The following is a 25,535-nucleotide window of genomic DNA, read 5'->3' as shown; positions in this document are numbered from 1 at the left end:
GCCGGTAAAAACTTGATTACGTTGTTTGAAGTGAAACTTTAGGCTGGTTATGGCATGGCATCAGTTCTATGCTAAAGATCTTCATACTCAAGTCAATAAAAGAAAGATCCACACAAATAATGTCCCGTAAAGCTCTCATTTTAACTTGAGGCGGGAGCAAACAGCCTAAATGCAGATTTAAACCATTCTGAGCCAGTATTTCGTTATCCTGCTCCTCCGAGGCCTCTCACTACTCGCGAATTAGCTAGTGAACTTGATTCAGAGCATCCTTTCTTCAAACTAATGATACAATAGTGTCATTTAAAAAGAATCGTACAATCTCGAGCCTAATCCATCACTGCCATATCTCGAGTTCGGTTACGACGGCTATCTAAATCTTGCCTCAATGTCGTGTTTTCCCTAGTTGATTTGGTTTGCATTGGAAACCGTGTGACGTGTTGTTTTTCATGGAGTGGTCGCCGGGCCTCCCAGTGGAGGAGTAACGAGGAATCGAGGAAGAAAAGCAAAAACAGAAGTACGCCTGTAATCGGATTGTGACTGACTGCATACACTTGGATATCCTCAACATGCTGCTCCATCGCTATCCAAGTGAAAGGATGGATGGACAGATACCGACAGGATCGTCACCAGAGTTTACGGATTTGCTGAGAAGTCGTGCACCGCATCGTTCGTTTCGTAAGGCGAGGTCATGCGAACAATTCGCATCACGAACCAAGTCATTTATTCAGCTTGTCCTGTTGAGTTGAACTATACCGATTAAGCAGTCCAACAGAGACTCAACAGTTTGAGGAAGATCATACTTGCGACGAAATAGAATTTCCAATCCGATTCTCGCATCAACAGATTCTAGGGGAATGAGCTCACATCGGGTTTCACCTCTGTCATTTAATTTCTGAAGTGAGCGAATTCTGCAGGTGCATGATCAGATACAGATCATCTAGAATCGATTAGCAGTTTGAGAGAGAAATGAAAGAATCAAGTAGCGTCACACAGACGGGATTCACTTCGTACGCGCCAAAAAAGAGTGTAAACTAAAATATCAGATTACTAAACAAATGAGCAGAAGTCGGAAGAAACAAGGAGTCTCCCCCTCGTACAAGTTATTTTACACCATTTGCGTATTTATACATATATAAGCATATTACACCTAGCTTAGTACTACTTATTCCCGCCAATAAAGAAAGAATATCACAACCACAACACTCTTAACCGAGGCACCTATACTCTCGAACTATCTATCGCCGGTATCCCATCGCCGCCACCGGGATCCTCACCTTGTGCCCTCGACTTCCTTTCATCAAAACCTCCCCAAAACCGTATGTTCCGGTCACAGACCGGACAGTGAGAGTAACCGTAAATTTCCGTGACGCACCTGGTCTTATAGTCATTGCTGGAGGGCTGGCTTCGAGAGCGACAGACGGATCCATTCTGGTCGTAATGACATATGTCTCTTGCTGAGCGACATTCGTGACCGTGCGAGTGACAGTTTGAGTCCGAACCAAGTGGGCAACAGTAATTGAAGGGGAGTTGAGATTTGATGGGTGGCCCATGGAATAGTTGCATGGCGAGTTTGTGTAGTTCTTGATCTCATGAATATCGATACCAGGAGTTGTGCACAAGAATCCCAAATAATCATTGTAACCTGCCAAGGATCAAGTACTAGAAATCAGACATTGCAACATCAAACAATGGCAATCACCCTCTCATAAGTGTACTTCGAGTCATTTGTATCTTGACCACCTGAAGTTTTCAGTAGAGCTTGTTACAGTACTATGTCAAAATGGACTGTAAGGTTCATTTTACTTCACTCAATCGTCACTTAACTAAAGTTTCCTAAATGTAAAGGGTCAATTTAAAATTGCCATCAAAGTACACGTGACAATTTAAAGTTTCATATTGCAAAGGATGCCACATCACTCAGAAACTCCAATCGAAATCGGACAAATGCTGCTTTTACTGACACGAGAAGTATGACAACTTCTGTCGAAAGATAAAATGTATTGGGACTCGCTTGGCAAATGATCCAAAGTTATAGGGGATGTCTGTGTATTTCACCCTTATGCAACTCAGATAAGCCCCCAGAGAACCATTTGGAGGAAAGCCATCTGCTTGCTGAGAGACCAGACAACTTATGACTGGCATGTATCACCAAAAAAAATATAGTTTTTTAGACCATAGACAGTTCACATTAGAAGCAAATGTGTTCTAATCAAAGCAAAAGCAACCTGGAATCACTCAAACTAGTTCATATGAAAACCATTTGTAACAGTAATCAACAAGGGTAGAAAAAGGGGAGGATAAATAACCTGCGTCGAAGACAAGTCCTGGGTCTAAAGCAGCTCTAGGATTAACATGACCACTCCCATAATCAAAAGGCGTTGCAGTCACCAGCTTCATGGCTTCTGTCTCAGAGTATTGTTGTGCCTGAAGTGGTCTTCCTGCTCTGTCCAGCTTTGTTGATGTTGTCATCAGAGCAGATTTTATGGAAGCTGGGCTCCAGTGAGGATGCTTCTGCTTTACAAGAGCAGCAATTCCTGCTATGTGTGGAGCAGCCATACTAGTTCCTGACATCATGGCAAATCCTTCACCTGCTCAAAGCATGTTTTAACTATGAGTAATAAATTTTTCCCCATGATAAACAGAGCTATTGCACAGGGATAAAGGCGATGTTGATGTTGATGTTGATAAACAGAGCTATTGCACGACCATATAAATGACAGCACGTGATTTGATTTCCAACGACAAGCAACTAGTGAACCATCTTTCAAAAAATCATCAGCGTTTTCTAATTTTAAGTTCTGGTTTAATTCCCAGCGCTATATTAGAAGGTGGCTCTGAAGACTGGGAAAACTATTACCATTCTTGTTTTGGACATTGAACTGACAAAAAGAGTACTGCACGACTCCATGGTTCTGAAAGCTGATAAGAAAAATAATGAGACTCGTTTGTCATTACCAACATAATTAGGCTCGTCTGTCCCATTAGGTGACCATGCAGCCCAAATGAGAGAACCAGGAGCCAAAATATCTGGTTTAAGAAGATCTGCTTCTTGGAAGCTGAAATCTTTTATGTTGGGTCCTCTAGCAGAGAATAATGCCACCTGTGGTGCAGATTTGTGGAGTATAGGCATCAAGCCATCCCCTATGCTGCCTATAGCTTTAAAGCTCTTCACTCGTCCAGTCCAGTCTCTAGTGGTAGAGACGTTGTAATAATCTATAAGGTCCTAAGTAACAGCAATATGCATTAGAAAATTGATGCAGAAAAAATCTGAGAGAAGAGAAGATGAGGATGAGCAAGCCCAAACAAAGATGACAAGCGTATCATAGAAAGAAATCCTAAGGTAATATAAGCCATAAACAGGATAGACGAGAAACAGTTATTACCATTGATTTGCTGACATCTGTAATGAGAACCCCCGGAACACCAACAGGGACAGGATCAAATTTGGTTCCCGGAGAAACATTCTCAACAGCAAGAACAAAGCCAATTGCACCGAGGCTCTTGGCCGTTTCTGAAACTTTCTTGATTGATGCTGTCCCTGTCACAAAGTTGAAGGAATAGCCACAGAGCAGAATATTTCCCTGGACTAAGTTCTTGTTCAAAACTTCTGGCCTCTGGCAATCAGAGGGGCTGTACTTCATGACGGAAGAATCCAGCAGTACATCATTTGCTGCAACCAATGTGAATGTCCGATTTGGCTGTGTAGAGGCTGCTCTCATCAATTGAAATTAAACGTCAATAAATTGGGGAAAAAACTCCTTAACCAAGAAAAGAAAAGAAGTTATGCGGACTCAACATCCTCCACCATTCTATAAATGTTAAATGCAATCAGGCACATCAACCGGTGCAACATATACATGGATCCCACAAAAACCACTTGCAGACTCATGCTCGGTCGGAAACAGCACATCAATCCCCAGAGAACCTCAGAAAATTGTCAATGAAGGACACAAAGTGACACAACCACTGAAGTTCAACCAGAATGAACATGGTACAACCCTACAGGAAGCACAACCACAGATGAACAGGGCATCTTAAACAGGTTCCAACAGGCTTATTGAATACATAATAGTTCTTCATAGATACTCGGTCACATTCTTCCAGGAGCACAGTTTCCACTAGAAACACTATAACAAGCAAATATACATTTTTATTCAACAGCCTGGATTGCTGGTTGTCACATCTTTGTTATACAAATTCGTTACAGATAACATACAAGCATCCAAAAAAATAAAATAAAATAAAATAAGGAAAAGAAAATGTATTCCCAATGAAATACCGTCAGAATCAGAAAAGATTAAAATGACTCAATACTATTGCTAAGCACCAATTAAATGATCACATTGTCAATCTACTATGGTCCACCAATGAAAGATGCAAAAAAGTTAAATAGTCAAGCTTAAAAAACTCACGTGATAATCCAATGCCTGGCAATATTTTCCCATTTCCCAACATAAGATGGTTTTTGTATCTTCGGTCATCAATTGCAGCCACAACAGATGTTATCCATGGGCTATAGGATACCAAAGTTTTAGGAAAAGGCCCTCCATTTCCTGCTGCCTGAGCGACAAAGACACCTGCTTTGACAGCCGACAGAAGTGTGGCATCAAAAGGGTTCAAAAAAGTACTTCTAATGCTTGTTGGTGGGCTATTTGGTCCAACTGACAGACTGAGGATGTCCACACCATCATAAACAGCCTGTAGGAGAAGTCGTCAGGTGAGTATAGTCTTCCTTCAGATTACTATCAATATTTGTTGACAAGCATGACTGAATTGAAGGAATAGATGACCTTTCTAGACTTATGCAACATTTAGGTGTTACTATGTGGAGAATCATCTATCTCAGTATGCACCAAGATTCTCCCAATGTTTTCAGAAAGCAAAAGACAGCATCCTTTCGGTCAACACGAAATGACATCTCATCTTCTGGGGTAGAAAAGTTTGTTTAGAAATCAAAACTTTAAGTCCATTATTTTTGCAACATAAATTCCAGAATCTTAAACTCGGAATCAAATCTGTGAGTGTGCCTGAGAGTGTATCAGAAACAGGAAAAAACAAAGGATGTTTGAATCTAGTTGGCATCAAATTGCAGAAATCTAAATTACAAGAGTTCTTCATCTACATGGTAAGAGAGTCGAGAAATGCAAGCCAAACTATAAGAATTCGTAGCACTTCTAAGTATAAATATATTGATACCTGATCAATTGCTGCAACTACATCAGCCACAAAACCTCCAAAAAGTCGGTAAAGTGCCTTGTAAACAGCAACCCTGCACAGAACAGATTTCAGAAATTTATTGTTGTTAGAACAGCTGACTGAAAATGATGAAGTTGATGAAGCCTACCTAGCTCGAGGAGCCATCCCACTTGCTTTCCCAAATTCATGTCCATGCATTCTCACAGGTATTCCATTGTTACCGGCAGCAATGGCAGCTGTGTGACTGGTATTCGAATAATTGACAAAGCCAGAGAAATAAATATTCATGAGAGAAAAGAAAAGCATAAAGGCAGTGAATGGAGACAATAATTAAAGTTGTTTCACTTAACAAAAAAGAGCTTGGAAAGAGGAATCTATTCCATCATAACACACATAAATCCTTTAGCTCCACTTATGGTGGCTAAACTAATATGTATGTATACGAAGTTAACTAGTGTATAAAGCGGCAAAAATACTCAATTATACATAAAGGAAATAGAACTGTTCTTATGTTGAACTATGAGATAAGATAACCCATTGCCTGTCAGTATTAGCACACTCTAAGGAGACACAAGTCACAAAACAGAAGGGGCAACTCCCTTCATCTTGATATCTTATAGATGAAGTTCCAACTGATTCAGATGCTTCCAGAAACAAAAGAAAAGATGAAATAAATAACTAGTGATTTATACATCACCAACATTGCCAAAGCCAAAGTTTCCATTATTAAATTAAGCAGCAGGAACCAATACAAACAACTCTTATTTCCAAGTGTAAGAACAACATGATTGATGAGATTGCAGATTGGTTGTCCAGTCACTCCGTTAGCCATCTTTATCATGCAAGATTTACAGTGTTTGACTTATCCATGATTTTTAAATGAGATCAACATCAGACTATATTCTGAAACTCACCAAGGACATTGTAAACAGCATGAGTTTTTTGCAACTGTTTTCTTCTTAATAACTACCAAGTTTGGAGGGGCATTTGGAACCGTTTTTATTGAGGATTTAGGTACTGATGCAAAAGGTCGAGCTTGTTCTCTTAAGGACAATATTTTCCTTCCCTATTTTAAAAGTCACACAGCAGGTTTTCCATTTTTCAATAACTAGTAAATCAAATTACTGCCCCCAGCATACCATTGAGTAGAAGGAGCGGTTCTATAATTACTGTGCCTAGATTCCACCATACAATGCCCTCTTTAGATCAGTGTGCATGACGCAACTATCATCAACTCAATCTACTAAGCATGTTGTTCTCATCGCTGTGGAAGTCTTATCAGTCACCTCATAAACCCTAATTGTCCTCAAGGGCTATAGTACTGCAACTGATAAGACCTTTGTAACATCTGTTTGTATGCTGCAGTGGGGCAGAATCTTTCAAACTCATCTTGGGATATACGCATATTAGAGAAATGAATAGCTCACGAAGCACATTAGTAAATATTAACTTTAATGCATCAAAGACAAATTAAGAAGGTACAGATGCAAATAATATATAACATAAGCCAGTTTTTTTTTTTTTTTTTTTTTGGTAAGGTAAGATATATATTGACTTTTCAAAAGCGCTACATACAAAAAAACCATATACAAACCTCGTACCCATAGAAACACAGACATGTGTCAACCGGTACAAAGTTGTATAGGCATAAAAGAGAGCTACACAAAATCAACACTGGCCGGACCAGAGAAGCAACCTACACAACACCCATAAGCCAGGTTTTATCTCCCACATCTCAAAAAATAAAACCTGCTTGTCACAGAGTTGCTAAGATGTGCAGGTAAAAGATCTAGATTATACAGAATTAGAGTTTGCTAAAAGTCAATTTGCAAATGTTACAAGACCTAACCTTCCATGGCCATCACCATCCAGGGGAGAAGCAAAATCAACGGAAGGATTAAATGCCCCAGCTGCTATGGCCGCCTTGGCAAAATGTTGAGCCCCTATAATTTTCCCATTGCAAAAAGACCTCTTACTGTCAGAATCAACTTCACACTTCCCTCTGTACTTTGGTAGTGGACCATAAGGTTCTGTGTGTGAAGAGAAGCTGGGGTGATGAGGATAAATGCCCGAGTCGACAAAGCCAATCACAATGTCCTCTCCCGCCTTGTCATGCCCTCCTCCTGTGGGCCATACTCCAGTAGGAAGTCCCAGAAACTGTGGAGTGTGAGTTGTAAGTCTCTTCACCTTCCAATCTCTCTCCACGGATTTCACACCAGGGGCACGTCGTAGTATTTCTGCCTACTAATATATTGGAAGGCAATGAGTCCATGCTACGCAAAAATGAAGGGACTACCATCCTTAAAGTCAGACACAGAGATAAATGAGGGAGCTTGGATACTTGGTTTCACCTGTTCAGGAGAAATGTGCACGGCAAAACCATTTATCAGATGACGATAGCTGTAGAGCTTCTGGTAGGTTCCTCGATCAAACAGCATCCCAAGAAGCATATCATGTTTCCTCTCAAGGTGTTCAGCATAAGATGTAACCAATTCACTGGATGATAACCCATATCATGAGCCAAGGAGTAGAAAAAGATAAGGCAACAATAGCAACCAACGAGTTCATTTGAGCAGGGGACTGGGCAGGTCGTAGAAGGGTGAATGACATTCTGCTAACGAAGGAATGAATTGAGAGATCTCTTGCAAGGACAACTAATGAGTAATTGTGTTTGTGTTTATCCTCCTTTGGTTGATTGACAATATCTCTGTCAATGCACGACCTAATGGCTATGCATTACAGAATATTGGCCGACCATACTATAACAACTTAATGATTATGGATTTAATAAATTGGCTCACCACAATGTTTACATCTGAAAAGATGGTATCTAAAGTCGCGGCTAACTCCACAAAGCTCTGTTTCAACTATGCTTGATGGTAGAGAAATGCAATGCCAAGACAGTGACTGCAACTGTACAAGAGTGCGTACCAATTATAACAAAGAGCCTTGACTGCCCTTGGGCTATGGCACAAACGCATGTAGATTAGTCATATCAATTTAGAGTCGACCATTTAAATGATGGGGACAAAGTCGATAAGTTATTCGCTTAATAGTCAACAACGTCCATATCAACCAAGCTCGGGAAAAATAGTTAACTATGCACAGCATGAACTTCTAATCCATGCTATGACAACGATGATCCTTAAGAACACGAATTAGAGGATACTGTTGTAAAATGTGGAATGCACATTCCAAGAAACACCATAAGTGCCGAGAATATATCGAATGGCAGGTGCTGGTAAGATAAAGAGTACCTCGTAGTATCAATCTTCTCATCAGACTCGACCGCAGTTGCTTCAAAACCATTGACACCACCTTTGTAACTTATGACAGGCTCACCTTCAACAGTCACAATATAAACTTCTGCCTTCACAACAATTAGTAGAGAAGACAACAAGATAGTCCCAAATGTAAATTCCAAAGCTCCCATTCTCGTAGTTATTGCTTATTGCCAACTTGAGCACCTCAAAATCTGCTGTAAAGAGTAGCAAACCAATAAATACAGTGAAGATATCAAGTAATCAAATGACAGCATGAGAAACACAGGCAACAACAAAAACACTTCGTGCTCAGAAACCACCACTGGTTCCTTCAAGTTGAGGAGGCTCTCTGCTATCTCTTGGAGAAGCAAGCATAAGCCAGAAAGAGTTAACCCACCCAGGGCGAAAAATCTTGACAGAAGTAGCTCGACTGAGATATACAAAAGTTCGTTCAAGTGAAATCCAGAATCAGCACATGTGAAGAACCAGGAAATCCAGCAGAAAGGAACTTGAATAAAACTGTTAAAGGAAAACCAATCCAACAAAATATTCTCAGCACCAAGACGCAAGGATACCACTTCGAATCAAAACTCATTCTGGCAGCCGACATTACTCAACAGTGTAGATGCTAACAGAAAGTAGAAAAAAAAAAAAGCGCACAGAGCTTCTATTACTAGACACGAGGAATATGACACAGTCCACAGAGGAGCAAAACGAAAACGAAAACTACCAGGACAAAGAGAAAAACTCACTTAGAAAGGAGATCAAATGGCGAAAACTCAACGAAACACAGATTACTGCTTCGCGCTGATCGCGAAGCAGTGACAACCGAACTTCGAATCGGAAGACGACAAAATTTCTAGTACGAGAGCACTCGCAAAAGAGCTTCCGCCGTCGCCGAATCGCACTGTTTTCCGCCCACAGACCAAGATAAGAACGAAAATGGAGAAGCCGAACGCAACACAATCAAGCAGCAAAAAAACCAAAAAAAAAAAAAAAAAAAAAGAAAGAAAGCACTTGCAGGAACGATCCAAGCAAAGAAGGACAACGACGAAACCGCACATTCGCATTCCGCGCACGAAGCGATCGAACAAAACGAGCACTCGACTCACATTGCTGATCCAAACAACCGACCGAAACCGATGCTCCAAGCCGATTCCCGATCAACGCTGCTCACTCACGGCGACGTCAGCCGATTCAGCTCGGTTGCGCGGCGAGCGGATCGAGCGATGGCGACCTGCATTATCTCGATGGCGACCTGCATTATCTTTCTCCCCCCTCGAGCTGCTGGTGGTGGTGGTAGTTAGAGGAGAGAGTAAAGCGCGAGAGCATCTGCGAGCTTGAGTGCGCCTGTGAGTGAACGAGGGAAAAGGCAGGGGGGGTGGTTAGGGTTTCGACTGTTGTGATGGAGATCAGACAAGGACGCCATTGTTTTCTCTCATTCTCTCTTTTTCTACTCTCCCTCTCCCTTTCCCTTTCCCAAAGAGGAGTCCACCATGTGAACCATTTTTCAAATCTCTTTTAATTTCTTTTTTTTTTTTTCTCATCTCCCCAAAAAAAATATAAAATAAAATGGCAATAATTTGTGTACGGATAAATAATAAGCGAGGCTCTGCGGTTTGCTTGCTGAAATTATAATTGATGGGTTCTTCAATAAAGCAATTAAAAAAAAAATGTGCAACGGTAAAGTTCCCGCGGTATGCTGTCGGGGGAAATGGGTGAAGTTACGAGGAAGCCCTCGGAGAGCGATCGATGGAAACGAACAGAAAAATGAAGAGAGGATATCACCTGACGGAGCTTGGACACCGATACGCGCCTAAATCTAATTTTGGTGGTCAACGTTACGAAAGTTTTCAAATTGATCCGTTGGTACCATATCTACTTCAAACTAATACATTCGCGCCATATTTATATTAAATTAATTTTTGTGTCACAAAATATGAATATGCCTCATTTATTCCAAACTAATTTTCACGTTACAAAGATCTCAAATCACCAAAGTCTTGGATTGGGATATCACTAATTTTGCTTATTTAGTTATCATCTAGAAAGCACCAACACTCTCCGGGGGCTTTCATATTGTATCGTGTCGTGTCCACTAGGAGTGTGCAATTAGACCGAGTTTACCCGGAACCCGAATCAGACCATCCGAAAAAATAGGACCGAGAATCGATTCCTATTCAAACTCGTCCGAGAACCGATTATAACATGATCGATTTTAGGATTTAGGTATGGACCATACCTGGTATACTAGTTTGGATTTTTGGTGTTATTAACCCTTAATTTTAAGGTAGTCTTACTAATTTTATTTGATAAAAGGCATTTAATAAATTTTAAAACTCAAATTATTCACAGATAAAATTGTTTTTATCAAATTCAGAGGTTGAGCAGTCTTGAAAATTTTAGTGGAAGTTCTAAATCTAGGGAAAAAGGGCACTAGAAATATTAAACCTTACGCATAAGTGCAATCAACTCATAAAACATCTTAATTAGTTCAATCAAGTTCTAAACAGTCAAGTCATTTCGATTATTTGTGCCTCACTTAAAAATTGACTATGTAGCATCCTTAAGTTGCACTTGGGATCCAATCGCACTTTTTAGTAAATAAATAGAATCTCATTGAATGAATTGAAAGATTTAAGATTTGGTTGCACTTTCCGATAAAGGCACATGCTTAATTGAGCTAATTAAAAGGTGCATGGCACATTTGAATTCCTGCATAAAGCTTAGAAATTGAGCTGCAATTGCTTCCCTAAATTCCGCTGACATAAGGCAATCACTCGCGAGATTTCTGCATGGCAATCTGGACATGCCTATGTGCTAACTTCAATTTGTGCTTTGAAAATATCTTAAAACACTTGATTGCACCTTTACGTATAGTTGTAGAATTAAATTTGGCCCGATAATTTTTTATTTTTTTTTTGCAGAACCCGAGAAAAATTTTAGGACTCTATTGTTTTCATGAAAATGTAGGAATCGACGGTTGCTCTTAATTTTTTTTTTTTTTTACGATTTTTGGTAGACTTTTCGGATACACGTCGATACTATATTAAAAAAAATCATTTTTTTTATCCCATTCAATTATAAGGCAAACTACTTGGGAGGTCTGATTATTCCCACTTGCTTATGCTCTTTATTGTGCAATGATTAGGCCGAGAGATTTCAGCACTCACCTTTTTCAAAGTGACTCTCTCATTGTGGAAAATTGAAATCGCCCTTTTACAAAGAAGCGATTGCGGTCCAAGTTAAAAGGTTATCTAAAAGTTGGTAAGTAATATTTCTCCCATTCTTTTAAGGGGACATACAGTTCTTGGAAACATTATAAAAGATACTGAACTTTAATCATGAAAGGTTATTGTCAATTCGAGTTACAGTGTGCATGCTCATCACAGGTCCACAAAAATCATCAAGTATCAAAGTTGAAATAAGCCCAAAAAAAATTATCAAGATTCGAGAAAAACTCCCTTAGCTCTTTTTACGATGGTCATGAAGTTAGATTTTACGTTCTTTCGTCGAGAAATTTGTGGTTATTTCACTTGGACAAAAGCCTGATTGATAGCTATTGGAACTCGAAAGTGTGCGGTAAATCTACCCTCATATATTGCACGAATAGTTACATGAAATAAACGAAGTACACATTTTTTTTTTTTTCGCGGAGTAACACCATCTCGTCCGCGAAGTTCACTCTCGATTGTGGATGCAGTCGTGTGGCGAAAAGGTATCCTATTTCCAACGGCATGAATGTCTCCTTTGACTTGAGAAATCCCAGGGAGAATTGTAATATGGGATCTAGGGTTTTTCTTTCTAGGCTAGGGAGCAGTTGTAGAGTAAGAATGGTAAGTTGCATGTGTTACAATTACTCATCTTCACTTAGCCCTAGATACACTTAGATCAATTAAACTAAATCTAGTAGTCCTCAATAGGCGCCTACAAAAGGCCCCATTTACCAACAACGACCAAATCGTAGGGATTCTCGTTTGGAACGTTTCTCCTTGTCTTAAACAGACGTCAATTTTAAGAAGTACTCTAGCATGCAATCCCGATAGACCTGTCATTGTCAAGGGTGCACGAATCCTCTACCCTTTACCGTGCTCTTCTGATGCGGGAGCATCGGGCTTAATCGATCCTTCTTCCTCAAGCACAACTCATGTTTCATCCATCGAACCCACCGATTCATCGTTCATGCTAGCGAAAACCAATTTCTACTGCAACTTAATTATGTGGGTTCAAGAATGGCGTTGCCAATTATTCAACATAGGTATTGATTTTGCAAGACTTGTTGCTGATTTCAAGACTCCCTATCGACAACCCGATGACTCTATCGCTCATTCGATAATCTTTTACGATGCCTTTGGTGTTGCCGAGGCAGATGCAATAATTTAGGGAGTTTCATCAAGTTTCAATGCATCTAATAATTGATTGCACGCATTAAGTCTTTTAATTCATAGCTTTTTAACAGTTTTTATTAGGTATTGCTTTTAAGAGTCATAGTTAGGTGGATACCTCAAGAGTTTGTTTGGTTTTCGGGAATTCAAAGAGTCTTTTGTTCTGTTTAGCAATATCTTTGTAAATAGTGGTGTCATCTCAATTATAAGGCAGACAATAATTTCAGTATATGAGTATACAAGATTTTTTCTCTATGTGAGCAAATATCTTTGGAAAGTGGATAACTCATAGTTGGTTTCTTTATCCTTGGAGAGTTGATTACTCCTTAGTGGTGAGCCAAGAAACCCTTTTATCTTTGGCTAGTGTTTCGTCTTTTAGGCTCTGGTGGTGAGCTTCTCTTATCTCCAAGCTCTTTTATCCTTGCCGAGTGGTTTGTACTTTAAGCCTCAATGGTGAAGTTCGTTAATCCCGATCTTTATTCTTAGGTGATGGTACGTCTTTTATACCATGGTGGTGATGGTATTCTATCATGAATTTACATTCATCCATTGACATTGGAGTGTGCATGATTTGGGCTAGTCCAATCTCGGTATGGAATTGAGAACCGGACCGGTAGTTCCGCTCTCCAAATTTTCAAGATTGGCGACCAGACCTGGACCAAATCGGACCAGGATCGACGATTCGGTCCGGTCTTGGTCCATTTCAATGGGACCGCTAACACCACCTGCTTGTAGAAATCTAAGACTTTGATCTAAACTAACAACTTTCAATCTCAACCATCCAACCTAATAAAACATAACATGACCATCGTACAACCATCACATGAGATTGAAGCGCCCGAGCGAGGATGAAAACGAGGAGAGGAAGCAACGAGTCGACAACGCCGGTGGCCGCAATAGGTCTCTCTAGTAGCCGCAAGACGCGAGAAGAGCGACAACACCAACGAGCAAGCGGAGAGACATAGGCGAGAGGAGTGAGCACCAAGCATAGCGGCATTGTAAAGATAAGACGCGAGCATCGAGCGAGAGGAGAGGAGTGAGTGTCGAGCGGATGATGGAAAAATTAAATTAACTAGTTCTTTAAAAATTTATAATTGTTTTTCATATATATATATATATATATATATCTATATATGTGTATATAATTGCTAGTTGTAGAATATTATTCTCGTCGGACTTAAACCTAACTTATAATTATATTTACTCTAGGTGGTCCGGTGCGGTCCCATCTATCATGGAATCGGGGATTGCACCCCCGAGTCACCAATCCCATTTATTGGGACTAAGGACCGGATCGTGCCCCTCAAGGACCGGACTAACCCGGCCTTTTCGGTCCGGTCCAACTTGCTTACCCTACATCTACATGCATCCCATACACTCTAATCTATCCCTACTTCCTTCGAGATCACTCAAAACAGCACGCCCACCCTTGCAACCGCATCATTATCTCCTCTCGATATCTTAACAAATCCCAATTATTGAAATCTCCTTTGAATAAATGGATAGTCAAGATTTATTAAGGTCGCCATGTCCACGATCGACTCAAGAAGAAGGGAAAATAAAAATAAAGAGAGAATAGAAAAGAGAAAAATAATTAATAATAATAATAATAAATACTTAAAAGGAGTTCCCGGAGGAAATTGATTTTCCTTACCAAACAATGAAAAATATTTTTCAATTTATTTTTAGGTTTCAGCCAAATATCGTAAAATGTTGTCATTTTCCTGAAAAATTTCTTTTTTACAAATATTTTTCAGAAACACCGTATTTTTCGCCAAATGAATGGAGCTAAAATATTTCATTAAGTAAGATTAGCAATGGCTAGAAAGTCCATATTTCTATTCTACAATAGATGGTGCACTATCATGAGCATAATGTGGATTAAAATAGATATATCTCGGAAAACGAAGGGAGCTTTAGGTCGGTTATGTGTAAGGTGTGGTTCATACTCCCAATAGCGAGAAAGACATAAGAATCTCGTTCATTGATGAGAGTGCGGAGGGTCGCCCAATAGGGGTTGCAAGGGGGCAGTGCTCTCGGGATGTCATAGAGCTTTTATAGTTTGAACTCGTACATTATTGGTAGTTTGGGCTTGAACTCATGAATAACTATTGTTATTCATAAAATATTTCTCTTGTGAGTGAAAGTTGTAACATAGAGGTGAGAACTACTAATTATAGTGAAATCTTATATTGGATGTAACCCTAATTTAATGGTGAACTTGAATAAATCTTGTGTCTCCATTTATCTTTCTCGTATTTGCTCTATATTTCGTTGTGCACCTAATCATAACAGACTATAATATTCGTAAGTCATTTTTCTCTTTCATAAGAGTGAATGATTTTACAATATTTTGCCTAAAATGATACGACGGTCCTTTTGATTCTTCAATTTATCAAATGTTGTTGTTGTGCTGTTTTGTCAATTTGATCTTTGAATCTTATCCTTTTTCTTTCAAATTAATCCTTCAAAAAAAAAAAAAAAAGCTAGAGTTACTACTGACGTGCCCATAGCCGTTATTTTCACAGTCTTCGTGTCGTTTAGTGGGAAAAAAAAAAAATCTTCCGTGTCTTTTAAAGTTAAACAATAAGAAAAACGAAATTGGTATATTTTGAAAGAAAACAACAGTAAATCGATTAGAAATATCTTGCCAGCATGCTTTAAATCCCTTCTCATGTGGTGCAATATGAATGATTGATTATATCGTATCGTTATCATCGCGCGAGTTTGAAAAGAGTGATTGTAATAACAGGATAATCGATCGCGTATTATTAATTTTTTTTATAATTAAATCAACACTTGTCAAGATAAAAATCAAGTGGATGTTCTACTCTGAACTGGGACCTACCTTTGAATTTGATCAACCCCCTCAAAAAAAAAAAAAGTAAAGTGGCGCTTGAAGGAGCAGTAGAACAAGAATGTCAAGCTCGTATGTTCATGTCGTGTACGCAGGTAAGGAAGCCGAATCCAATTATGAAAACGACCACACGGCTCCGCTGAAAATGACCCGAAGACCTTTATCCCCCTCCCCCACCTGGAAACTGCGGACAGGAAAAGGGGCACGTCAGTCTGTTTTACCCTTTCGACATTTTCTCAATATTAATAATTTATCTCTCCAATTTCTTGGGATAGTTTAATTGATTGATGTCCTCTTTTTTCATCCCTCCATCGATACATCGAAATATACAGGAGCATGCGTATCGATCTTCTTCATTCGAGCTATAAATTTTTGAAAATTGACTTATTTAATTTCCTCACCAAATTATAGAAAATATCATAAACCACAAAATTCGATGTAACCATGTATATCGATTTTTTTTTTATGAAGGTTATAAAATTTTCGGAAAGGGGAAAAAACAAAGTCCAAAACAAATTTGCGCGAGTGAATTAGATAGACAGCACTGGGACGATTTACTACATGTGCCGGTGCAGATGATTTCATGCTTGAATCGCTCGCCCTAAGTTTAAATCTTGCCTTTTATGCTTCGTTAATTTTTGTTAAATTTAACCATCAAATTGTTGAGTTGAATGGTATGTGACAGTTCATTAATGTACTAATTCGAGGGTTTTACCCTCTGTTTGTCACAGGTGTATTGATTTGAATTTTTTGTGGTATTAACTCAATTTAACGGAGGGTAAATTTGTCACAGATGTACTATTTCGAGATTTTTCGTGGTAAAAAAAATTTGCGTATGATAAATTTATCACATATGCACCAGCCTAAGATTTTTTATTGTCAAAAAAATAGTTTGAGGTAAATTTATCACGAATGTATCGCTTTCCGATTTTTCGTAGTATTTATCCTAAACTAAATACCACTAATTTCTATGAATGGATTTTTTTTCCCCTTATCTATGATTAGACGTGGCCGGTTCCACGAAACCGCCGGTTCTGGTTCCTAAAAAAGGTGGAACCATTGGTTCCGGACCGGTTCCGGTTCCGGTTCGAAACCTCCGGTTCCTAGGTCCAATGACTCTTTTCTCCCAAGCCTCCTCCTTTTAAAAAAAAACAAAATCGGATTGGAACCGGCCCGGAACCGGCGGTTCCGGGCCGATTCCAAAAATTTAGATACCGGAACCGACCCTTGATGGCCGGTTCCGGTTTCGAGCCCACGGTTTCATATGGGCATGTCTATCTATGATTGGGTTTTTTCGTTAAAATAATAAAAATGAATAATGATCGGTGGATATGAAAGAAAGAACAAAATCCACTCATAGATAAGGAGAAAAAAAAAAGGAACAAAAAAAACAAAAATAGAAAATAGAAAACCCCCCATGTTCAGCTCCCTAATATCTTTGTCGTGTTTTGCATGGGGGGCTTGGGAGTCGATCTTCCACCGGTGGTTTGACAAATGGGAGTTTTGCGACGGTTGCTCTCTGAGACCTACATGTGAGTGCGGGCCCCACCATGCTTGTCGCCGCGCTCCAACACCGCATGTGACCCGCGGAAACGCCATTTCACTGTCCGAAAATGAAAGTCTACGATAGGATTCCCCCCTCTCTCAAATATACTTTTCATTTAAAAAAAAACCAAAAAGAAAAAAGAAAAGAAAAAGAAAAAGAAAACGTGTCTCCAAATAAATAAATAAATAGATAAAAAGCCTACGACACATCTGAGGAGATCGTTCTAATTGGAAAGACCCTTTGTCATAGACATGGCCACGGACTGTGAATTGCCGGTTCCGGTTCGTGACCATAATTGAATCGGAACCGGCCTTTGATGGGGGTGGTTTCGATTCCGATTCCGGGCCGATTCAAGGGTAGGATCCGGTTCCTAATTTAAAATTTAATTTTATATAATAAATTATGAAATAAAAAAATAATAAATTATCAATTATAAATTATAAATTATAATCAAATTGTATATTGTAATTAAATTTGGGAGGAAAAAAAAAAGGAAGGGACTTAAACTTAATGAATTATCATTAAGCGCATACATATTTTCTTAGGGATAGAAGAATCAAAGCTCATATAGTTCTTTTACCTTTAATAACCCCAACTTGCTTCATCGTCAATTGTCATTACTCGTGGCGGTGGTATCTCCATTATCATCAATGAAGAATTCGTTATTTCGATCCAACTCTTGTTGTTGAAATTTAGCTTTTATTCAATCATGGATACAAGTCCGAGCCTCTACAGCATCCGAATTTAATCTTGAACGGCAATCATCCAAAATTCATCCTCCAAAGCTAAATTCTTATTTAACTACAACTGTCGAAGAAAGAGTTGCTAACATTTGTCTTGCAATGAGAGTAAGGACCGAGAATTGGGTTGAATGAGTCTTCCACAACTCCAGAATTTTGAAATTTGTGTTATATTCAGAATCATGGAACTCAAAAGCAATGGTTAAATAATTTTCTAATTCGAAAATATTATATGTTGCTCCCTTTTGTCTTTTTGCCTACTAATGAGCAGATTGTACCCTCTACTAAGTCTACCACTCTTCTCCCTTTGTGAGGCACTAGGTTGAAAATATGTACTATCACCTAAACTATATCTACTACAAAATTCATTATATAATGTTACTATAGCGTCTTTAACCTCTACTTGTATAATTTTAATATCTATTGCTTCATTCAAATGTAAACAATCATAATAACAATCATTCGGATAATCATATAAACCATCTAATTTAGTACGTGGATTGAAACCAATATCAACCAAATAAATAAGAGGAATGCATGCATAATAATGCAGTCATTTTGCTTTCATTGCTATAATAGTAAAAGCTAATTGAACATTTTTTTTTGTATTCACAAAAAATACCAACAATGTTAACACACTATATTAGAAATAAATACGCAGTAGGATAATAAATACCAGATAAAGTATAAGTTGCATTATTAAAAATTTTCTAAAAATCTAAATTTTTTTTGCAAACAACCCAATCTTGTGGGATTAAAGTAATTTCGGAAACATTATTTGAAATAAACGTATATAATAAATCTTTATAAGCAAAAGATTGATGAAGCAACTCGTACGTATAATTCCAACTAGTTTGAACATCTTTTGGAAATCTTTTTTATTTTTGTCCATGTGATTTACAAAATCTGCCCCATTCTTTCATAACTTGGGGACGACTTTATAAAAATTTAATTGCTCTCTTTATTAGGATGATAAAAGTTTCAAGAGTTCGTAAATCATCTTGTACACATAAATTTAAAATATGACAAGTACATCTAATGTGAAAAAATTGTCCGCCAAAAGGGGGTTTACAAATATTTTCTAAATTGAGAATGGAAGCGATATTCGACATGGCATTATCAAAACCAATTGAAAAAACTTTATTAATTAAACTATATTCTTGTAAAACTTGCATAATTATTCTATAAATATTATTGGCTGAATGCCTTTAATCAAACACTCGAAATGCAAGTACTCTTTTTGAATATTTCAATCGTCGCCTATCTAATGACATGTAATACCCATATAAGAATGAATTTGCCAAGAATCACCCCGAATGTCACTACCTATATGCACATATCCATTGAAATCCGTTAAAAAGTTTTGCAAAGCCTTTTTTTTGTTTTTATAAACCCTAAAAAGTTCGCATTTAAGAGTAGTTCTCGGAACGGGTTTTGCTTACGGAGTACATGCAGTGTTAATAAAAAAATTCAAACCAAAATTTTCACTAGTAGTAAAAGGTAAATGTTTAATGGTAACATATTGAACTAATGTTTCTTTATAAATTTCATCACTATAACGAAATAAAATAGAAGTGTTAGGCTTGGCGTACCCGTAAATTTGTTGTTGCCTAGTGTCGATCCCCGCTTGCATTGCATGTTTTTGCATCAGATGCCGACGGTATATTTCATATCCGTCTCCTTTATTAAAATTATATGATTTCGTACAACATTTACAGTCTATCTTGTACTTGTCTTCGCTTACATGTATCTTGTCGAAGTGTTGTCATAAGTTGGATGTACTCTCTCGGGCCTGCCGTTTCGGCTCATTTACTGTCAATGTTTCTTCGACACCGGTAGGAGGATGAAGACTTTATTGCGTTGGGACGTGCTCGATGTTGGGAACATAGTTGATATTATCATTATCGTCTACCCAACATGTAAACTCACGAAGATCGTATTGATCATGAGATTGAGGATAATCGGATTCCCCCATCTCCATCGGCATCGGGCTCTTTCCCCCGTCACCCACTCGGCTTCCACTTACCATTTTTTTTAGAAAATTGGGTGGAAAGCCAATTTTGAAAATTGAAATAATTGAACCGGGATTAAGCGGATTGAGAGAATTTGAGACAATTGAAAAAATTTGTGGAAAAAAAATGAAAGGGGAAAAATGGTATTTATAGGAAATTTAAGAAGGAAAAAAGAGGGGGGATGGGGGAAAATTGCAACAGCCATTAGGGCCTAGCCTCCCAAGGCTCTTCCCCCCCTCCCCTTTTTTTTGGGATAGGTTTCGAATTTTTTTAAATCAGAACCGAGCAGGTTCCGGTTAATGGGCTGGTTCCGATTATTTCACGGGCCGGTTTCATTGTTCCAATTTGAGCATTGAAGTGCTCAAAAATGGGAACTCTATCAATTTAGATATTCACTCATTTTTGTCAGTTGAATCCTAAATTTTCTGTATTTGTGCCAGTTTAGTCCATTTGACCGACCGACGCCGACATGGCTATTTTCTAATAATATTTCATTTTTTATTTGTTGAATTTTTAAATTAATTTTTCCAATTTTCTTCAATTTTTTTTTCCTTCCTTCCTTTGCTCTCTATAGAATTTGAACAAGCAAATCTTCATATTCATACTTAAAAAATCTCATAACGGTCGATCAACTGCGCCAGATCAAGAGTAGCATTACTCACTCTTTGGGTAAAAGGTTGATTAGGTATGGTTACTTTGGGATTCAACGAACCATGATTAATTTAGGTTATCTTTAGGATCGGTCAAGACAATAATCCTGGCACCAAGGTGGGGACACCATTCGCGGTGTACAGGAAGGAAAAAGGACTCGGCGCACTCACGATTTCTTGCTAAAAGGGGACAAAAGTAGTTGCCAAATGTGACAAGGAGCGGGCAAGACTTTGGTGGCTGAACAGTGGCCAAATCAACCTCAGTGATGATGGTCTCCTGTCCTCCCCCTTTTCCACCTCCTCCTTTTGGGGATTTGGCAAATCATTTCCCCTGATCGCACTTTTGAATTCACGCGGTTGCATGGTTGTTTGCGACCATCTCCGTCCCCTAATTCCAAGAGGGACTATGCAATGTGTACCGGACCTATCGCTCTACGTTAGTTCGAAAGGACTAAAACCATGTGAATCGGCATGTAGATGATGATGTGATGGATAGCGCCAATCGCAATGCGGGAAAATCTATCAATATGTTTGGTCTTGGACCATTAATAAGTTCATAATCCTAGCCCATTCTCATTGAATTATATGAAAATTTATGTTTTTTAGTGGAAGTCAAATTATGTGTCCTGGGTTCTTAAATTGTGCTCAACATAATCTAGAAAAGTAATTGGGAAATATTTGACGGGGTAGGATATTAAGGCACTTGAACAATTATAGTTCTACCTGGTGTTTCGTATATTCTTTTTTTTTTTGGGAGGGAGGGGGGGAGGGCGCAACAACCACAATGGCCACCATCGAGAGCCTCCTTTTAGGATCGTCACGGTGGTGGCCATTGAGTGACGACCACTATTGGATCACTGTGACTACGGTTGTCGAAATCAAGCCATCTCCTGACACCTTATCTCTCTTTCTCACTGAAACCTAAGATTAATGAGCAGCAAATAAGACAAGACGGTCGCCATGGCCGACGGCCGCCAAACTCATGGCGGTCGAATGATGGGGAGTAATCTATTCCTATTCAATTCTATTTAGTATTTCATCGCCTGATGCACCCATAATTTCATGGGACATCAGGCATCGTAAATCTATCCAATCATACTAAATAATCCGTACTATCAAACGCAACCTTAGCTTCACCGGATTGGCTATCATGAGGTCATATAGCAATATGAGTGAATTAAGACAATGCAGGTGGCCGGTGGACCGACAAAAAAACATTGTCTCCTTTAAAGAAAGCAAAGTGAAGCAGCCTCAGATTCACCCCGTGGTCAATATTTCTAATTAATGCGCAAACCAGAATCGACCAGGCAGGCAGTAGGTAAACCTTTTGATCTGTAGCTTGCCACTTTTTGAGCAGTCACGACTCGCAGCAACCCAGGCAAAAAACTCTCTACATTTGCGAGCATTCTCTCTTGTTATTTCATCTTCTGATGGGCTTGTGGCCGTGCATTTAGGAAGAGACGAAGACTCCCCGTGGAAGCATCAGAACATGATGGGCTGGGCTTGAGTCAAGCCCATTAGACAATTGAGCAACCAATTTCATTGGAGAGGGCTCCTCCTATCGTCTAATTTTCATGATGGACGTCCGGATTTCAAATAGTAAATACGAGAAAGAGAAACTAATACGTAATGTTTATGCTAATTCACCCTATATCTAACAGAAGATTCTACCATAATTATCACATTCCATCTCTCTGTTACAATCCTCAACTACTACACGAGAAAGAGATTATATGTAATAGTAGTTATTCATGAGCTAAGGTCCAAATTATTAATAAAATATGGGCTCAAAACTATAAATTTTTTTTGGTGGATCAGGTGTGCTGCCCCCCCCTACAATCCTCGCCAAGGTCTGCCCGTTCCTTCATGTTGATAGAAAGTATGACCCGCACCCCAACATCAAGCAGGCTGAATCTGCACCGTTGGATGAGTACGGCCTGCTGCTAAATCTGAAGATCTTGTCAAGACTCAATGTTCGGTGCGGGAACCTCATAGGGTTAGGCTTAGTGGTTTGCTTGTTAAGAAGTAGGTTTCCGCGCACGGAGAGGGGCGATGTGTGGTGGGGTTATTGAAGAGAGCGACCATTTTGGCTGTTCTCCGAAGCTAAATGCATAAGGGGTTAAAGTAGATTCACAATATCAAATCTCAATTAGACGTAGGTTTGAAGACAAAACCAGTTAAGATCAAGAAGGTTACTAACCGAACAAAAAATAACTATAGAAAAAAGGAAACGAAGGACCACAATGACAAATGGAAGAAGAGAAGGGAAAGGGTGAAGAGCACTGCTGCCGCGGTTGCCCCTCCACGGTTGGCAATGCCTCCCATGGCCGGTCCATCTTGCCGGCGATGCGGCGGCTTTGCCAACCATAGCAATGGTCTCATCCAATTTCCTTGGATGTATCAGGAAGCTTCAATTCTGAGCTCTCTCCGTGTTCGGCCCTGCCCCCTCTACTTGGCACCACAGATTGTCCTCTGTCGTTGCGGTTTCAGAGGTCGTCAAGGAAAAGAAGCTCAAGCGTTCTTCCTCGCCTTCGGATTTGGACCCTCTCACTCGTCGCCTTTTGCACAAAGCACATGTGGTGCCTTCTTCCTCGTTCTTGTCTAAGGTCTGCATTTGAAGAAGTTACCAAAAAATTCGTAAACCTATTGCACTTGTACCCATTCAATCCTAAATCTTTCAATTGAACCAATTTAGCTCTAAATCTTTTAAAGATTTGTCAATTTTGACAGGAAATCGCTAATGTAGTAGACACATGCCGTCCTACGTGGCACAATTGGTGCTGACGTGGACAATTTTTATTATTTGTTTAAAAATTTTCTGAATCTTTCTTATAATTTTTTTTTCTCTTTTCTCTTTTTCATTCTTTCTTTTCCTTTTTTATAATCTAAGACTGGTCGACCCTCGACAGGACTTCGTAAAAAAAAAGAAAATGAAAGAAGGAAAAGGAAAAAATAAAATAAAATAAAAAGTACAAAATTGAAAATTTCAAAAATATAAAAAAATTTTATTCACGTCAATATCGGCCAACCTATGGGCATTGCCGATGTCCACTTCACTGCTTTCCAATTAAAATTGATTGGAGTGACTAAATTGTCAAGTCGTCAAAATGTCTAGAACTATATTGATCAAATTGAAAGGTCTAGTACCGCATTGACACAAATACAATATGTCTAGGATTTTTTTGATAATTTTTCTGTTTATATTTGCCTTTTGCTGTTTCTGTTTTGCTTAATTCCTCTCTCTGTTCTCTGATTTCATTTGCTCCTCTTCTTCTTCGTTCTACTTTTCACTTTGTCTTTTTCCTTTTTCAAAATTGTTCTCAATAATCGACATCATTGTTTCTGTCGTACGAGTAGATTCAACCCCTCAGTCGACATGGTTTCGTCCCTCTCGAACTCTTGAAATATACTCATAAAAAATCGCAGCTCGTTTCAATTTCTGAATTTGGGATAAATTCGTCTCCCTAGTGATTTTTCTAAAGTTCGTGCTTCTGTTGTTTTGAGCCAGTGGAGTCTCTAATTAGAATCAGGACGTGGAAGACGGCAAGAGAGCAATCGGCACAATCAACCGTGATAAAAGGAACGCCGGCAAGATTCCGCCTTCCGAGCCACCACGAACGGCGGTCCATAGCGCGTGCCTTTTTTATGTTTTTGTGCTGGTCGGTTTTTACGGACAAGGAACAAGTTTCATTTACTTTTGAAGATTTATCTTATTTTTCATATGTTTATTTTTGATATTTGTTGGGTCTTTTTCTCTGTTTTTTGGAGGGGTAACATGGGTGGATTTGGATTGGATATCTAAAATTTTTAGTAAATAAATGGGTTATTGCGAGTTAAATGAGTGAATTTGAACATAATCCATTTATGACCCACTCAAATCGAACCGAACCAAACCTACCCATTTGCCACCCTTGGTGGCCTACAAATACGAAGATTGGTTGGACATATTTCCCCAACTAGGAACGAAGAAAAACACCGTTCTTTTGTGAGATAGCGAATTTTTTTTTTCCTCGCAAAAGTAATGCTTTTGATCTACTAAAGTTGAAAAAATGATCTGACTGTTTACTATTTCTAATTTTATGGAAGGCATGATGAATTCATTGCTAGTGTAGAATCAAGAAAGATTGACAAATAGCGGTGTTTAAATAGTTAGAAAATCATTTGTGTTGTTATCCTACACTCACCTCTTCAATGGAATTGTCCTTTTATTTTACCTTTTTTCCTTAAAGAGAAAACCACTCTTATACAACAACCTCGAACTCCCTCCGTAGCTTGCGAGAATTAGTAGTCGGACCTCTGCGCTCGTGCCTCTAAATTATAAAAAGAGAAATTATCTTATTCGTTCGCTCGTTCATCGGATGAGGGCTTGACATTTTGCTCCAAGTTTAGACAGCTGAAGATGTAGAATGTAATTTCTAAAGAGATTAATAACGACAAATTCAATCAAGGTAAATGGTAAGAGTTAAGATGGAGTTATCTCGACACCAGCTAACTTGCCTATTTATCCAATCTATACTTTCTATATGGAAGCATAAAATTAAAATAAAGTATTCTATCAATCAACAGTCATCGAATTGCATAAAGACTAGGAATAAAAAAAGTTCAGTCCTTCTATTTCTCGAACCACGAGATTTGCAGACTGGGATTCTAAAGCATATACATATACAAATGATCCAAATTTCCAGGATCATTGGAAACATTTCATTTCTAAGCGAAAGAGCCGTTCTCAAATATTTTTTCGACGATAAATCACTATATGATTTATGGGTCTGATGCTATCTGCTCCAAAGATAAGCATGCCCATCAATTTCTCATTCCTCAAAGATATTATTACGTCCATTTCGCAGTCCATTTGTCCCTGATGCAAGGCAGGATCCAAGAAAACT

At 38.8% G+C, this 25,535-nt stretch overlaps 1 protein-coding gene across 4 annotated transcripts; it reads right to left on the bottom strand.

Annotated features, from left to right (window-relative positions):
- Window positions 1-1,018: 1,018 nt before the first annotated feature.
- On the bottom strand, window positions 1,019-9,917 carry LOC115751272 (subtilisin-like protease SBT2.5). 4 transcript variants are annotated; one of them, XM_030689083.2, is made up of 12 exons: window positions 9,572-9,916; window positions 8,857-8,978; window positions 8,454-8,671; window positions 7,548-7,692; window positions 7,046-7,437; window positions 5,345-5,440; window positions 5,197-5,269; window positions 4,413-4,698; window positions 3,384-3,709; window positions 2,956-3,223; window positions 2,307-2,588; window positions 1,019-1,642 (listed from the first exon to the last, which is right to left on the bottom strand). In XM_030689083.2, exons 3-12 carry the CDS (start codon window positions 8,627-8,629, stop codon window positions 1,236-1,238), a joined length of 2,451 nt encoding a protein of 816 aa, XP_030544943.1. In that variant the 5' UTR covers window positions 8,630-8,671; window positions 8,857-8,978; window positions 9,572-9,916; the 3' UTR covers window positions 1,019-1,235. The 4 variants fall into 4 exon arrangements, with proteins under 4 accessions (XP_030544943.1, XP_048132950.1, XP_048132951.1 ...); XM_048276993.1 differs by lacking the exon at window positions 8,857-8,978 and having other exon boundaries at window positions 8,454-8,674; window positions 9,572-9,917; XM_048276994.1 differs by lacking the exon at window positions 8,857-8,978 and having other exon boundaries at window positions 7,046-7,434; window positions 7,545-7,692; window positions 9,572-9,917.
- Window positions 9,918-25,535: the final 15,618 nt, after the last annotated feature.

Source organism: Rhodamnia argentea, chromosome 4 (genome assembly GCF_020921035.1).
Source record: "Rhodamnia argentea isolate NSW1041297 chromosome 4, ASM2092103v1, whole genome shotgun sequence".
Lineage (NCBI taxonomy): Eukaryota > Viridiplantae > Streptophyta > Magnoliopsida > Myrtales > Myrtaceae > Rhodamnia > Rhodamnia argentea.
Note: the sequence above shows the minus strand (reverse complement) of the source record. Positions and strands in the feature narration are given on the sequence as shown.